This window comes from Triticum aestivum, chromosome 1B (assembly GCF_018294505.1).
Source record: "Triticum aestivum cultivar Chinese Spring chromosome 1B, IWGSC CS RefSeq v2.1, whole genome shotgun sequence".
Taxonomy (NCBI): domain Eukaryota; kingdom Viridiplantae; phylum Streptophyta; class Magnoliopsida; order Poales; family Poaceae; genus Triticum; species Triticum aestivum.
The window spans coordinates 622,043,486-622,056,394 of record NC_057795.1 but is presented as its reverse complement, the minus strand read 5'-3'; the positions used below and the strand labels follow the sequence as shown (position 1 = coordinate 622,056,394).

General features: G+C 50.3%; 2 protein-coding genes across 2 annotated transcripts; both read right to left on the bottom strand.

The window, feature by feature from the left end:
- Positions 1-3,783: 3,783 nt before the first annotated feature.
- LOC123143074 (probable methyltransferase At1g27930) lies at positions 3,784-5,132 on the bottom strand. The gene has a single exon (XM_044561860.1). It carries the CDS (start codon positions 4,899-4,901, stop codon positions 4,071-4,073), a length of 831 nt encoding a protein of 276 aa, XP_044417795.1. The 5' UTR covers positions 4,902-5,132; the 3' UTR covers positions 3,784-4,070.
- A 130-nt stretch (positions 5,133-5,262) lies between these two features.
- LOC123143067 (probable polygalacturonase At1g80170) lies at positions 5,263-7,346 on the bottom strand. Its single transcript, XM_044561848.1, has 7 exons — positions 7,105-7,346; positions 6,898-7,029; positions 6,395-6,803; positions 6,220-6,301; positions 6,029-6,137; positions 5,797-5,919; positions 5,263-5,702 (listed from the first exon to the last, which is right to left on the bottom strand). The coding sequence occupies exons 1-7, from the start codon at positions 7,249-7,251 to the stop codon at positions 5,400-5,402; spliced, it is 1,305 nt and encodes a 434-aa protein (XP_044417783.1). The 5' UTR covers positions 7,252-7,346; the 3' UTR covers positions 5,263-5,399.
- Positions 7,347-12,909: the final 5,563 nt, after the last annotated feature.

The window sequence follows — 12,909 nt, the reverse complement described above, 5'->3', positions numbered from 1 at the left end:
CAAGGGAGTAGGATTCCTACTCCTAGTAGGAGTAGGTTTCCTCCTTTCCTAGTCCAACTAGGAGAAGGGGGGAAAGGAGGGGAGGGGAGAAGGAAGGGAGAGGGGGGCCACGCCCCAAACCCCTTGTCCAATTCGAACTGGGCTTGGGAGGGGCGCGCGCCACCTCTCCTTCCCACTAAGGCCCATTAAGGCCCAATACTCTTCCCCGTATTCCCGTAACTCCCCGATACTCCAAAAAATACCCGAATCACTCGGAACCTTTCTGATGTCCGAATATAGTCGTCCAATATATCAATCTTTACATCTCGACCATTTCGAGACTCCTTGTCATGTCCCCGATCTCATCCAGGACTCCGAACTACCTTCGGTAAATCAAAACATATAAACTCATAATATAACCGTCATCGAACTTTAAGCGTGCAGACCCTACGGGTTCGAGAACTATGTAGACATGACCGAGACACGTCTCCGGTCAATAACCAATAGCGGAACCTGGATGCTCATATTGGCTCCCACATATTCTACGAAGATCTTTATCGGTCAAACCGCATAACAACATATGTTGTTCCCTTTGTCATCGGTATGTTACTTGCCCGAGATTCGATCGTCGGTATCTCAATACCTAGTTCAATCTCGTTACCGGCAAGTCTCTTTACTCGTTACGTAATGCATCATCCCATAACTAACTCATTAGCTACATTACTTGCAAGGCTTATAGTGATGTGCATTACCGAGATGGCCCAGAGATACCTCTCCGACAATCGGAGTGACAAATCCTAATCTCAAAATACGTCAACTCAACAAGTACCTTTGGAGACACCTGTAGAGCACCTTTATAATCACCCAATTACGTTGTGACGTTTGGTAGCACACAAAGTGTTCCTCCGGTAAGCGGGAGTTACATAATCTCATAGTCATAGGAACATGTATAAGTCATGGAGAAAGCAATAGCAACATACTAAACGATCAAGTGCTAAGCTAACGGAATGAGTCAAGTCAATCACATCATTCTCCAATGATGTGATCCCGTTAATCAAATGACACTCATGTCTATGGCTAGGAAACTTAACCATCTTTGATTCAACGAGCTAGTCAAGTACAAGCATACTAGTGACACTTTGTTTGTCTATGTATTCACACATGTACAAAGTTTCCGATTAATACAATTCTAGCATGAATAATAAACATTTATCATGAAATAAGGAAATAAATAATAACTTTATTATTGCCTCTAGGGCATATTTCCTTCAATTGCTAGCTCCAGGCATGTCAAAACCATGTCTCATGATTTGCCATAGCTTCGAGAATGATGGTGGCATCCTTCACATGGCCTTTAAACTCTCCATGCCATGCCGCAGGGAAGTTCTGACACCTCAGTGCATGCATTCAACAGAGTTGAGCATCCCAGGAAACCTTCGCGCTTTGTTCATCTCCAAAGGCCTAAGAGTGTCCTCAGCATTTGATGCTCTCAAATATTGTGGCCCAAACACTTCAAACACTTGATGTAAGTGCTCTCTCCCATCGCCACGTGATGATCAATCAAATCTGTAGGAATACCATATACCATCATGCACAATGCTGAAGTCACCCTCTAGATAGTGTTGCATCCAAGATCTCCTGTGCAATTCCTCATATGCATGAAGAATCGATTATTCTCTTTGAAGATGTTGACAATGTGGAGGAACAAATCCGAGTCATTCTGAATCGGCATTGAAAGTATTGCTCTGGATACACCAGATGTGCACAAAAATAATCAAGCATCAGCCTATTGTAACCATCTTACCTGCTCCCACGAATCACCTCACGGACAACGGAACCGCCTTGCTTTGGCTGCTTGTTTTTCTCCATGTCGAGCAACATGACCATGGTAATGTCCTCATCCTCATCCCACACATATTCCTCTCCGGAGGAGGAATCATCATACACGGGCGACGAGGAGGATTTGCAATAATTCATTTACACAACACAAATCTACCATCGCGAACAAGTCTTAGGACGCAACAGATGACAGAAAATGAAAGGTAGTTACCTTAGAGGAATTTCGTCGAACACCTTGTGGGCACCAAGGTCAGTTTTTGCCGGTGTAGCTCGCCTAGGCCGACATAGTAGGGGTTCAAATGGAGCCTCGGCTTGGGGGTGGTCACACCGATCGAGTGGGAGTCGCCTGGCTGCTAATCTACCTCAGCGGGTGACATTGGTGTGGCAGTGAGAATTTTGATCGGCAAAGGGGCAAGGGAGCGTCCGGAATCGGCGGGAACACGCGCAACGTTCTGAGCTTCCACGACAGATGCAGGGTCGTGGCGGAGTGTCCCGACCGATGGGAACAAACGAAGGGGTGGCGGCGGTCAAGGGGGTGGCGTCGATAGTAGTGAGAATCGACCGGTGCCGAGGTGAGATAGGAAGGGTCGATGGTGGGAAAGTTTCAGACCAGACATTTGGGGCTTCCACTGTTGTGGTTTTGTTTTTTTGTCGGCTGCTAGTGGTGACCCAAATATACCATTTCTATAGCATTTTTTGGTTAGGACAAAAAAAATGGTCGGTAGGCAGGTAGGTCTCCTTTTGTAGCCTTTGTTTTTTGCTCCAAAAGAATAAAAAACTACTCTCTCCGTTCCAAAATAAGTGTCTCAACTTTGTATTAACTCTAGTACAAAGTTGTATTAAGGTTGAGACACTTATTTTGGGACGGAGGGAGTAGTTTTTTCTCATCTGCGGTTTCTATCTCCTATTGGTGATGCTCTAATAGTGCTCCCAAAAAATTATAGTGCTACATTGAGTAAGCAGAAAAAAGAGAGATGCTAGACGCACGGACCCTTCACGGGTGATTTACGGGGTGATTAGGTCCTGATTGGTTGAAATTAAATTAAATGAGGCGGGCCCACACCTGAAAATCAGGGGAGGGGGGGGCAATTAGGCTGGTCATAGTGGGGAGTAACTTAGACTAGTGTCATATGCATGACACTAGTCTAAGTTACTACCCTCATGAGAGCAAGTACAATAAGGTGATGTAGGCGGGCTGTAAGACATTAAATATTATATTCTTGCTTACTTGGAAGAGAGAGAAGAGGAGAGAGAAGAGAAGCGGGCTACTAGTTAACAGTCGGCTGCAGCACGTGCTCCTAGGTACTTTGTGAGAGAGTGGGGTGGGCCATGTATCAACAAAGTAGTACATATTTATATCTAGCTATTGTACTTGTTGGCTATAAGTTTGGCTATATGTGACATGGCAACATCATATAGCCAGCGGCTGGCTATATTATTAACCATGCTCTAATGCAAAGTAACATGATAGTAGTGTCATAGATGGCTTCATTTATTAGCTTGTAGACTCATCTTATCTTGGGAAGCGCTATGTTACAGTAACATATATGTTACCACCTCACATTAAATACTTGCCACATAAGTAAAAATTTCTTGGAGTGCGCTATGTTACTAGCTAAGTTACTCCCACTATGACTAGCCTTAGATGAGGGCACGTTGGGGGTGGGGGGGGGGGGTCCGTAATAGTCCGTTGTTTTTCTCTGTAGTATTATCGCAGATACTCTCTCCGTAAGAGCATTTAGATCACTAAGAAATACTTCCTCCGTTCGGAATTACTCGTCCAAGAAGTGAATGTATCTAAATGTATTTTAGTTGTAGATACATTCATATACATTCATTTTTATTCATTTTTGTGACAAGTAATTTCGAACGGAAGGGGTACGTGAGAACCACAATTTGCATTTTGGCATTATGTTGTGATTTTACTCGGCACAACTAGTACCTAAACTAAAAGACACAAGAAAATTTGTATCTCACGAAAATTTTACGAATTTTTAGATTGGAGACAAACTCATGCCTCTTCTGTTGCTGTATCACATTACAAGATCACAGACAGTCAGACATGGCCACGGGCGAAATGGTTGCAAGTTCGCAACATCTTCACCAATCTGCATTTTCTTCGCCATCAAGATTTTCAGCCTCTCCGTGCAGCATTCCGGTGCCCGTGGTCGGGGCCTGCAGCTGGACGAAGCCCTCCTTGGCGGCATGCCGTGCCCTGCCCACCGCCGGCGATCTCACTCCGCTTGCTCAGGTTACAAGATCTGGACCGGAGCAGTCGAGCAGAACGCATCCGGCGGCCCGCCGGCGGCGACACGGAAGTGCCAGAGGCGCCCCTTGGCGGCGACGAGGTTGTCCTCGCAGAGGTACTCCCTGGCGTACCACCGCTCCACCGTCCGGTTCATATTGTGCACCGCCACGTCCACCGCGCCGCCCCCCGCCGCGCGCGCGAGCGCGGCCGCGGTGTATATGGCGCCCATCCGCCCCGGCTCCCCGGGCCCGGCCCCGCTCGGCCCGTCGACGACGACCACGTCCCACCGCGCGTCGAGCACCTCCCGCGGCAGCGAGGTCAGCGCCAGCCGGCAGCCGGACTTGCGCACCGTCCCCGTCGGCCGCCCGCACACAGGGCTCGCCCGCGCGCGCCGCAGCAGCGCCCACGCCTCCCCGGCCGGGTCCTGGTACGTGGTCCGGTGGACGGCCGCCGAGCCGCCGGGGCCGCGCCCAGCGAGCACGCGCCGCGCGCTGGCCGCGTCCTCGGCGCTGTCGGTGACGAAGGCGGTGGCGGCGCCCTGCCCGTCGTTGACGGCCGCGAGCGCGAGGAGCTGCGGCGAGAGGCCGAACACGAGCAGCCCGCACGGCGCGCGCGCGGCGACGACGGAGCGGAGCAGCGCGAACTCCTTGGCGTTGAGGCCGTCCGTAGCCGCGCCCGCGGTGCCGTTGCCCGACCCGCCGGCGTCCCAGGCCGAGCGGCCGGGGCGCGCGGGCGACGACGATGCGGAGTGGGTGAGGAGCATGAGCTTGATGAAGGAGAGCGTGGAGAAGACGATGAGGATGGTGGTCAGCAGCTGCTTCGGCGACATCATCATCTTGTTCCTTGCTGCTGCTGCTGCTGCTCAATCTCTTCTCGATCTGGTCTTCCCCCCTCAAGCAGATCTCATCTGCTGTTCTGAATTCTTCTTCTTTTCTGAGAAATATTTGGCCCCAAATCTGAATCTGGTGTGTGGCTTTGGTGTAACCTCTGCTGATCGCTGTCCGGCTGGTGGGGATTGACTTTATTTCGTGCTGCCTGTTTGCCTCGCTGCTGACTCCGTGTCACTTTCCGCGAGGTGGTTGAGGTGCTGCTGGGTTCTTCAGTGAAACCATGATAATATACTGTTGTAGTACGTACTAATTTCCTTCGGTAGGACAATTGGACAACTCGTAGAATATTATCATATTGTTGCGTCGTCTTGGAAATTATGCCTGGCTTTGAAGGCATGTTCATTTATATCTTAAAGTATATCTCAAACAAAAATGATTTATTTCATGAATCCACACACACTGCATACAAGCTCGAGCTGCAAGATCAAATTCTAGGAACAGTTTCACCAATCAGCAGCATCTTCGTCTTCTTGAGCGTCTCCGGTGGTCGGGGCCGCCTGCAGCTGCACGAAGTCCTCCTTGCCGAGGCACGACTCCGGGAGGACGTCCCCGACGTGCTTCCCGAACGCCTGGTGGCAGTAGGCGGACGTGCTCCCGCCGCCGGACGTCGTCAGGTTCACCCCGTCCAGATACAGGCGCCTGCACGGCATGGCGTCGCTGCACGCGAACGTCACCGCCCGCTCCGTCGCCGACGTGCCGGTGATGTCGATGTAGTTGATGTTCTCCACCGCCACCGCGCTCCCGTTCTGCACGAGAGAGTTCCAAACAAATTCAGAGACACTGCTGCTAGTGAAATGCACCATCGGATTCAGACAAGACGACCGGCGAGCTCGGTCGTACCGGGGCGCCGCATTGAGTTCCCCGGTTGGCGGCGGAGTAGTGCTGGTCGATGACGATGGGGTTGGCCACGTTCCTCATCATGATCTGCGCGAACTTCACCTTGCGCGCGAACCCGCAGCCGTCCTGAATGATGAACAAGAACATCACAGAAAAAACTCAATGTTACCATGTCACACGGCCATTCTTTCTTCAGATGAGAATTTTAGTTCATGGTCACTACATATTGTACTACCTCGTAGGTCTTGACGCGTACGCCGTTCTTGGTGTTGGAGATGAACATGGTGTCCGTCTTGATCTTCTCTATCTTGTGACTACTCTGGTTCTCGCCCAAGCCTCCAATGCTGACGATGAAGAAGAACATGACACATTCAGCTTAACATTTGATGAAAATTCTACTCCATTTGCAAAGAGATGACACGTTACCTGATGCCGAGGCCAGGCCCGCACGAGATGGCCCTGAGCCGGACATCCGAGCAATTGCCCACAATCGACACGCAGTCGCCACCTGAAAATGGCAGACAGAAAACATACATAAACACCAGCAGAATTCGCCTGCGAGAGAAAATTTCAGTTCAGATTCAGAACCAGTGAAACGTACCGACGGAGAAGAGGTCATTCTTGATGTGCACGTTGGTGGAGCTGACGACGAGGACGCCGGCGGTGCCGGGGCTGTACTCCGGCGAGGTGACTCGGAGGTAGTTGGCCTCGACGTTGTAGCAGCGGGTGAAGACGAGGTGCTGCCGCTGGCTGTTCTGCAGCGTGAGGCCCTTGACGCTCACGTCCTGGCAGTCCTCGAAGTGGAGCGCCATGGGGGCGACCTCGCGCTGGCGGTACGAGGTGCAGTTCTCGTCCTCGCAGGCCCCCGCCCACCACTGCTGGCCCCGGCCGTCGACGATGCCGCCGCCGCTCAGCGACAGGTCCCCCACGCCGGAGAAGTGGAGCCACCGGCCCTGGTCGCCGTCCTCCCACTCCTCCGGGCTCTCCGGCGCGACGATGTTGCCGGAAATCTGACGGGCCCAAAAGTGCACTGTGAGCACGTGACGCCGCTGTGGATAGAAAAGGGTGGAGACAGAATGTGCTGCCACAGGTGCGGGTACGAACCAGGAGCTTGATCTCGCCGCGGCAGGGGCCGGCGAGCGTGACGGGCCAGATCTGGTAGGACTTGCCGGCGGGGACGTTGAGGTAGGTGTTTCCGCCGGTGGCGCACGCCGCCTCCCACGCGTCGACGAATGCCTGGAGAAAACAAAGCGAGGGTCAACGGAACGCCCCCGTGCCGCCCGAGATGGCTCTCGTGCCATTGCTGCGTACCTGCGTGTCGTTGGCAATGCCGTCCCCGACGGCGCCGAAGTCGTCGAGCGAGAGCAGGACACGTGCCTCGGCGGCGCCCGGCAGCAGGAGGGCGACGGCGCCGGCGAGGGCCGCGAGCAGGAGGGTTGCCCTTGCAAGAAGCGCCATGCCGCACGCGCGCAGTCACGAGCTCAGTCACGCTGCCGCTGCCTAGTGACGGAAGCTGATTTGGCGCGAGTTGAGTTGGGTGAGCGGGGGGCAGCGGCAGCGGGGGTGGAGGATAAGGACGCGCGGGCGGACGGACACGTGGGCGCCAAGGGCCAGGCACGGCGTTGCACGATCGAGTCGAGTACAAAACGAAACAAGATCCGGATCTCCGGAGGGGTCTCATCTCTCGCCGATGCACCGGCGATGTTGCTGCCGGGCGATCAGCCCGGGCCTGAATCACGTGCTGGTACACGGTCACCCCGGGCTTCTTCTCCCGGCGATCTGTTTGACTTCGTAGATCGACGATCTTGTCATTAATTTGCAGCTGGATACTCAACATGGGCATCATGATCCACGAATCATGCAATGAGCTCTTTAGTTTTAGAGTAATTTCTATTATTTTTACCCCGAGATTTGATCTTTCTGGCATATATTATTTTTTGGACGCCGATAACTGTAACACGTGTGCCCGTTAAGGGATCAGCCCACACGGTCTGTGTGATGCCTAAGAGGATCAGCCCACACGCTTGTGTGTAGGCAAAACAACTAGCGCCCACACGCTTTTTTTTCCTTCCGGTCCCTCTTATACGCGTGTGTGTGGGCGTTATCTATTTCGCCCACACGCCCGGTACGTCAGGCCTCGTACCTCGTGGTCCCACACGCCCCACGTGACACTTTACCGCGCGCACGCAGTTGCCATGGGCCAGACCCTCATCTATGTTCGTTTAAGTGCAGTTGCCATGTCGCTGAACTACGGTTGCCATGTCGGACAACTACAGTTGCCATGTCTGGTCAACTGCAGTTGCCATCTCAGGTCAAAGTTCCAGATTGTCATTTTTTGGACAACTACAGCTGTTGCCATGTGTGGTCTGGTCTACTGCAGTTGCCATGATTTCAAAAAACTTTAGGAGTTGCCACCTACTAACACTAGGCAGTTGCCATGTAGCACTGAAAAAATGGCATGGCAAAAAAACATGTTCGGGTAAAAGAGAGAGTTGTCATGTGCTCACAAGCACGTTAGGGCAGTTGGCATGTAAAAAAAAGAGTTGCCATCTGCTTACGTGCATGCTAGGGCAATTTGCCATGTACCATGCAAAACATATGGCAACTGACATGTTCGGGTAAAAAAAAGAGAGTTGCCATCTGCTTGCAATCACACTAGGGCAGTTGCCATGTACACTGCAAAACGCATGGCAACTGGCAGCTTGGGTGTGGGAGAGGAGGTGGACGTGTGGGCGAGATGGCAAACGCCCACACACCAGCCCTTGTGCGTGACTGAAAACTGATGTGTGGGTGAACTGCTAAACGCCCACACATCGGCCCTCCGTGTGGTAAAACGAATGTGTGGGCGAACTATGTCACACACCACACACACGACTTGTCCTACGTGGCACAGAAAATCGATCAGATTGTGCCAAGATTCGTGCATATAGTACTGAACGGTGATGGATGCGTGTGGTCGAGATGGTCAACGCCCACACGTGTGGGCGTTAACATTTCCGTATTTTTTTTTCAAAAAATCCTTGCCGCATTTTACCCCATACTGCAACTTTCCTCATTTTGTGTTGTTTTGTTGTCTATTTTTGTGAGGTCGTGGACCCGGCGTAAGAACGAGAAACTATGGGGATTACAGGTGACGGTTACAAGATGGAGGGGAAGTGAAGAGTACCCACGACATTCAGGGATGAATGTAGAGTCATCGGGCGGGGATGATCATTCCGGTCCTGGGAGGTAGCGACACCAGTCTGAGCTAAGGGAAGCCTGCAAATTGAGTCACTAAAATGACCGCAGGTGGCGCACCCTAAGTCCAGCTTCTCGGAGCTGCTATTGCGAAATACGGCTTCCTTAATATCTAAATTTCAACAAGGGGATTGCGTTGCTCGCCTTCATAGAAAGGCGACCGGGCCTAGATTAAATGTTCGCCTTCCGGTGACCTTTGTCACCAAAGCGCCACGACAGTTTCCAAGACCCGCCGGAAAGGCCATGTTAGGCCGTGTGGTCGACGCCTTGGGATAATGGAACCATTCCATTACTACCAACCCACAGAAATACGACCTCTCTGAGATGCTGTTTTTTTTGGAGTCGAACTGGTTAATCGCCGACCCGGACAGAACCAGTCGCCGCACCTGGTCTAGCCGCACCATGCCCGCCTCGTCGCGCCCACTAGGTCTCTTCGCGCCCTTTTTTCCTCTTCAACTCATTGCTCCACTTGCACCCCCTCGGGCTTTCTTTCCTTCCATGACGGTGTTGACCAAGGAGATCAAGGCAACATAGCACTCGTCGGAGGAGTCAACACGGCCACCATCCAAATGGTATGATGTACTCCTTCTTCCCATCTCATATGTCAGAAGATATATGCAGTGCTCTATTATGGAGGACAAAAACGATGGCAGTGCTCGCTGATCCATCTTATTTACTTTCTTACTTCTTGGTTTGTTTGCTTCTCCGGTCTGCTGTTGTGTATAGGGTGGTGATGGTTACAAAAGTTTGTAAAGATGTTAAGGTTTGGTGGAACAAAGAAATATCTTTTCTAAAGATGTTAAATCTTGGAAAAATGATAGGTCTTTGATGATTTATTCTTGTGTTTTCTATTGGATTAGGTACGTGTTTAATGAATCTGTGCACAAAAAGAACTATTTAAGAGAGGTCAAAGTTAGGGTTTAGGGTTTTAGCATAGAAGTGGCTCGTTGAAGGGATGAAAATAGGGTTTTGATGGATTTAATGTGGGTTTAGTGATGATTGGCCTAAAAGAAAAGAATTTAGAAGAGATCAAAGAGAATATGGGATTTTTGCAGTAAAAGTTCTGATTTCGGTCAAAGTTCAGTTATAGGTGTCATAAAAATTTAGTCCTTTGTGTCAATGTTCAGTTATATGTGTCAAAGTTCAATTATAGATAAAAATCACTTACAGTTGCACTGAATTATTCTTGATTTTGTCTGTTTCAGATTGAAAGATTGTGGCTGCTTAGATTCAGTGTGCATGGAAAAAGTGCTTCTCAACATCCACAACCTGAGGCATGGCTTAGGGACTCAATTAACTATGATAACTTGAAGGACCAATTTGTTGGACTGCGGGTTATGCATAAACGATATCAAAGGTTTGGTCAACTGACAAGATGATCATGGTTGAACTAACAAATGATGCTACAATGCAGAAGATGCTTAAAGAAGACCAATGTGACGCCCGGATAATTAAGCTACAGTAAACCTCTATTAATGAGGCCACGTCACCTCGGTTACAGTTGCTAATCTCACGTTAGTTCGAAATTTGATTCAAATTCAAATTTGAAATATAGTCAAATAGTAAAGGTTTTCAAATATTAAAACTAAAATGTTCGGGTTGTGCCAAATAATGCATAGGTAATTATGGTGGAGGAACCACACTTTTATAAAATGTTTAAATACTCTAAAATGAATAAAACAGTAGCAAAAACAATTATTTAAAGGTTTTTAGAATGATAAATGATTACAAACTATTTTATTTTAAGTGCCAAGTTAATTCTGGTAGTGGCATTAATAATAATACTATTTTAGGTGCAACTTACGTATTTTATAAAAGCTAAAATTTAATATAAAAGTATTAGAGAAATAAAAGAAAACAAAAAAGGAAGATAAAAATAGAAAACAAAACAAAAACCAAAAGAGGAAAAGAGAAACCCCCTCCCACTGGGCTTCGGCCCAGCAGGCCACCAGCCACTGTTACTTTGTGGCGGAGCAACAGGGCAGGTTGAGACCACCTAGGAGAGAGGTGGCCCTGGGCCTGGTCGGCGTTCGCGGATACTTCAATTAACATGCTTTACGAGATCTTGGTATTTGATCTGAGTCTGGCCACTGGCCTATACACACTTACCAACTACGCGAGAACAGTTATGGGAACTCGACGTCGTGGTATCAGCCGAAGCCTTCGTGACGTTAGCGACTGAGCGGCGCGCACCGGATTGGACCGTAAGCCTACTCTTGTATTAAGGGGGCTAGGTTTGCTTCCGGCCGCCCTCGCAACGTGCATGTGTGCAATGGGCGATGGGCCCAGACCCCTGCGCGCATAGGATTTAGACCGGCGTGCTAACCTCTCTGTTGTGCCTAGGTGGGGCTGCGATGTGTTGATCTTCCGAGGTGGTTTTAATTCGAGAGTTACTTTTCGCCTCCTTCCCCGTTGTTGTCTACCAGATAGTCTACCTTGCAGAGGTCTGTTCTCTCGAAATACCCACCCTTTATTCTTTCGTAAGTACGATGGAGTTCCCGAAGAAAGGATGCCGACTTCATCATGATGAACTGAAACAGAGAAATGAAGACATCAACATAATAGATCGACCTCTTCAAGAAGGACAACGAAGACCGAGAAGACCCGTTAGAATTTCGTAACCAAATCCCTTCCCCTTACTCCGCTCCTAAATCTCGGGACGAGATTTCTTGTATGGAGGAGAATTGTGATGCCCGGATAATTAAGCTACAGTAAACCTCTATTAATGAGGCCACGTCACCTCGGCTACAGTTGCTAATCTCACGTCAGTTCGAAATTCGATTCAAATTCAAATCTGAAATATAGTCAAATAGTAAAGGTTTTCAAATATTAAAACTAAAATGTTTGGGTTGTGCCAAATAATGCATAGGTAATTATGGTGGAGAAACCACACTTTTATAAAATGTTTAAATACTCTAAAATGAATAAAACAGTAGCAAGAACAATTATTTAAAAGCTTTTAAAATAATAAACGATTACAAACTATTTTATTTGAAGTGCCAAGTTAATTCTGGTAGTGGCATTATTACTAATACTATTTTAGGTGCAACTTACGTATTTTATAAAAGCTAAAATTTAATATAAAAGTATTATAGAAATAAAAGAAAACAGAAAAGGAAGATAAAAATAGAAAACAAAACAAAAACCAAAAGAGAAAAAGAGAAACCCCCTCCCACTGGGCTTCGGCGCAGCAGGCCACCAGCCTAACTAGCCTCTGGGCCACTAGACCGGCCCACCCCACTCCTCATATCCTCCCCTATCGGCCGAAACCCTAGGGCAACCACCCCCACTCACCCCGCACAACCCCCCGCACGATCCCCTCTCCTCCCTCTCTCCCCCACGATCCAGATCGAGGCGACCACGCCCCCACCCCCGTCGACGCCACCGCACCGGATCGCCGTCACCGTTTACTCCTATCCCCTCGCTCCTCCTCCCGATCCAATCTGGATCGGGGCCGACCGCGTCGCCCGTCACCGCGTAGACCCTGCCGACACCTTGCCGACACCGCACGGCGCCACCCCGCCATCGCTGGCGCCCGCCTCCTCAACCCTCCGCCCCGTGTGGATCCGGTCGGGGCAGCCGACGCCCCCGACGCCTCGCTCCTCGCCGCTTGCCTACGCCGGACCTCCTCCTCTACGTCGCCGTCGTCCCCGTCCTCCTCCCCAAAGGCTCCACCAAGCCTCACCGACCCTCGTCTCTGCATTGCCGGTGAGGCCACGACCTCCCTCTCCTCTTCTCCCCCTCTCTGTTGCACGTCACTGTGCCCGCACCCCGTTCGCCCCTGCTTGATCCAGTGCGCGCCCATACGCTCCTGTGCGCCCCCGCACGCGCGACCCGCACCAACCAGCCGCAGCCACGGTGCCCGTCGCCCCCTGCTGC

Excerpts from the sequence above, each read along its gene's own strand:
- LOC123143074 (XM_044561860.1), bottom strand. The coding sequence starts at position 4,901 with ATGATGATGTCGCCGAAGCAGCTGCTGACCACCATCCTCATCGTCTTC.
- LOC123143067 (XM_044561848.1), bottom strand. The coding sequence starts at position 7,251 with ATGGCGCTTCTTGCAAGGGCAACCCTCCTGCTCGCGGCCCTCGCCGGC. Across the intron at positions 6,302-6,394 it reads GAATGACCTCTTCTCCGTCG|GTGGCGACTGCGTGTCGATT; the intron begins GTACGTTTCACT and ends TGCCATTTTCAG. Across the intron at positions 5,703-5,796 it reads GAACTCAATGCGGCGCCCCG|AACGGGAGCGCGGTGGCGGT; the intron begins GTACGACCGAGC and ends TCTCTCGTGCAG.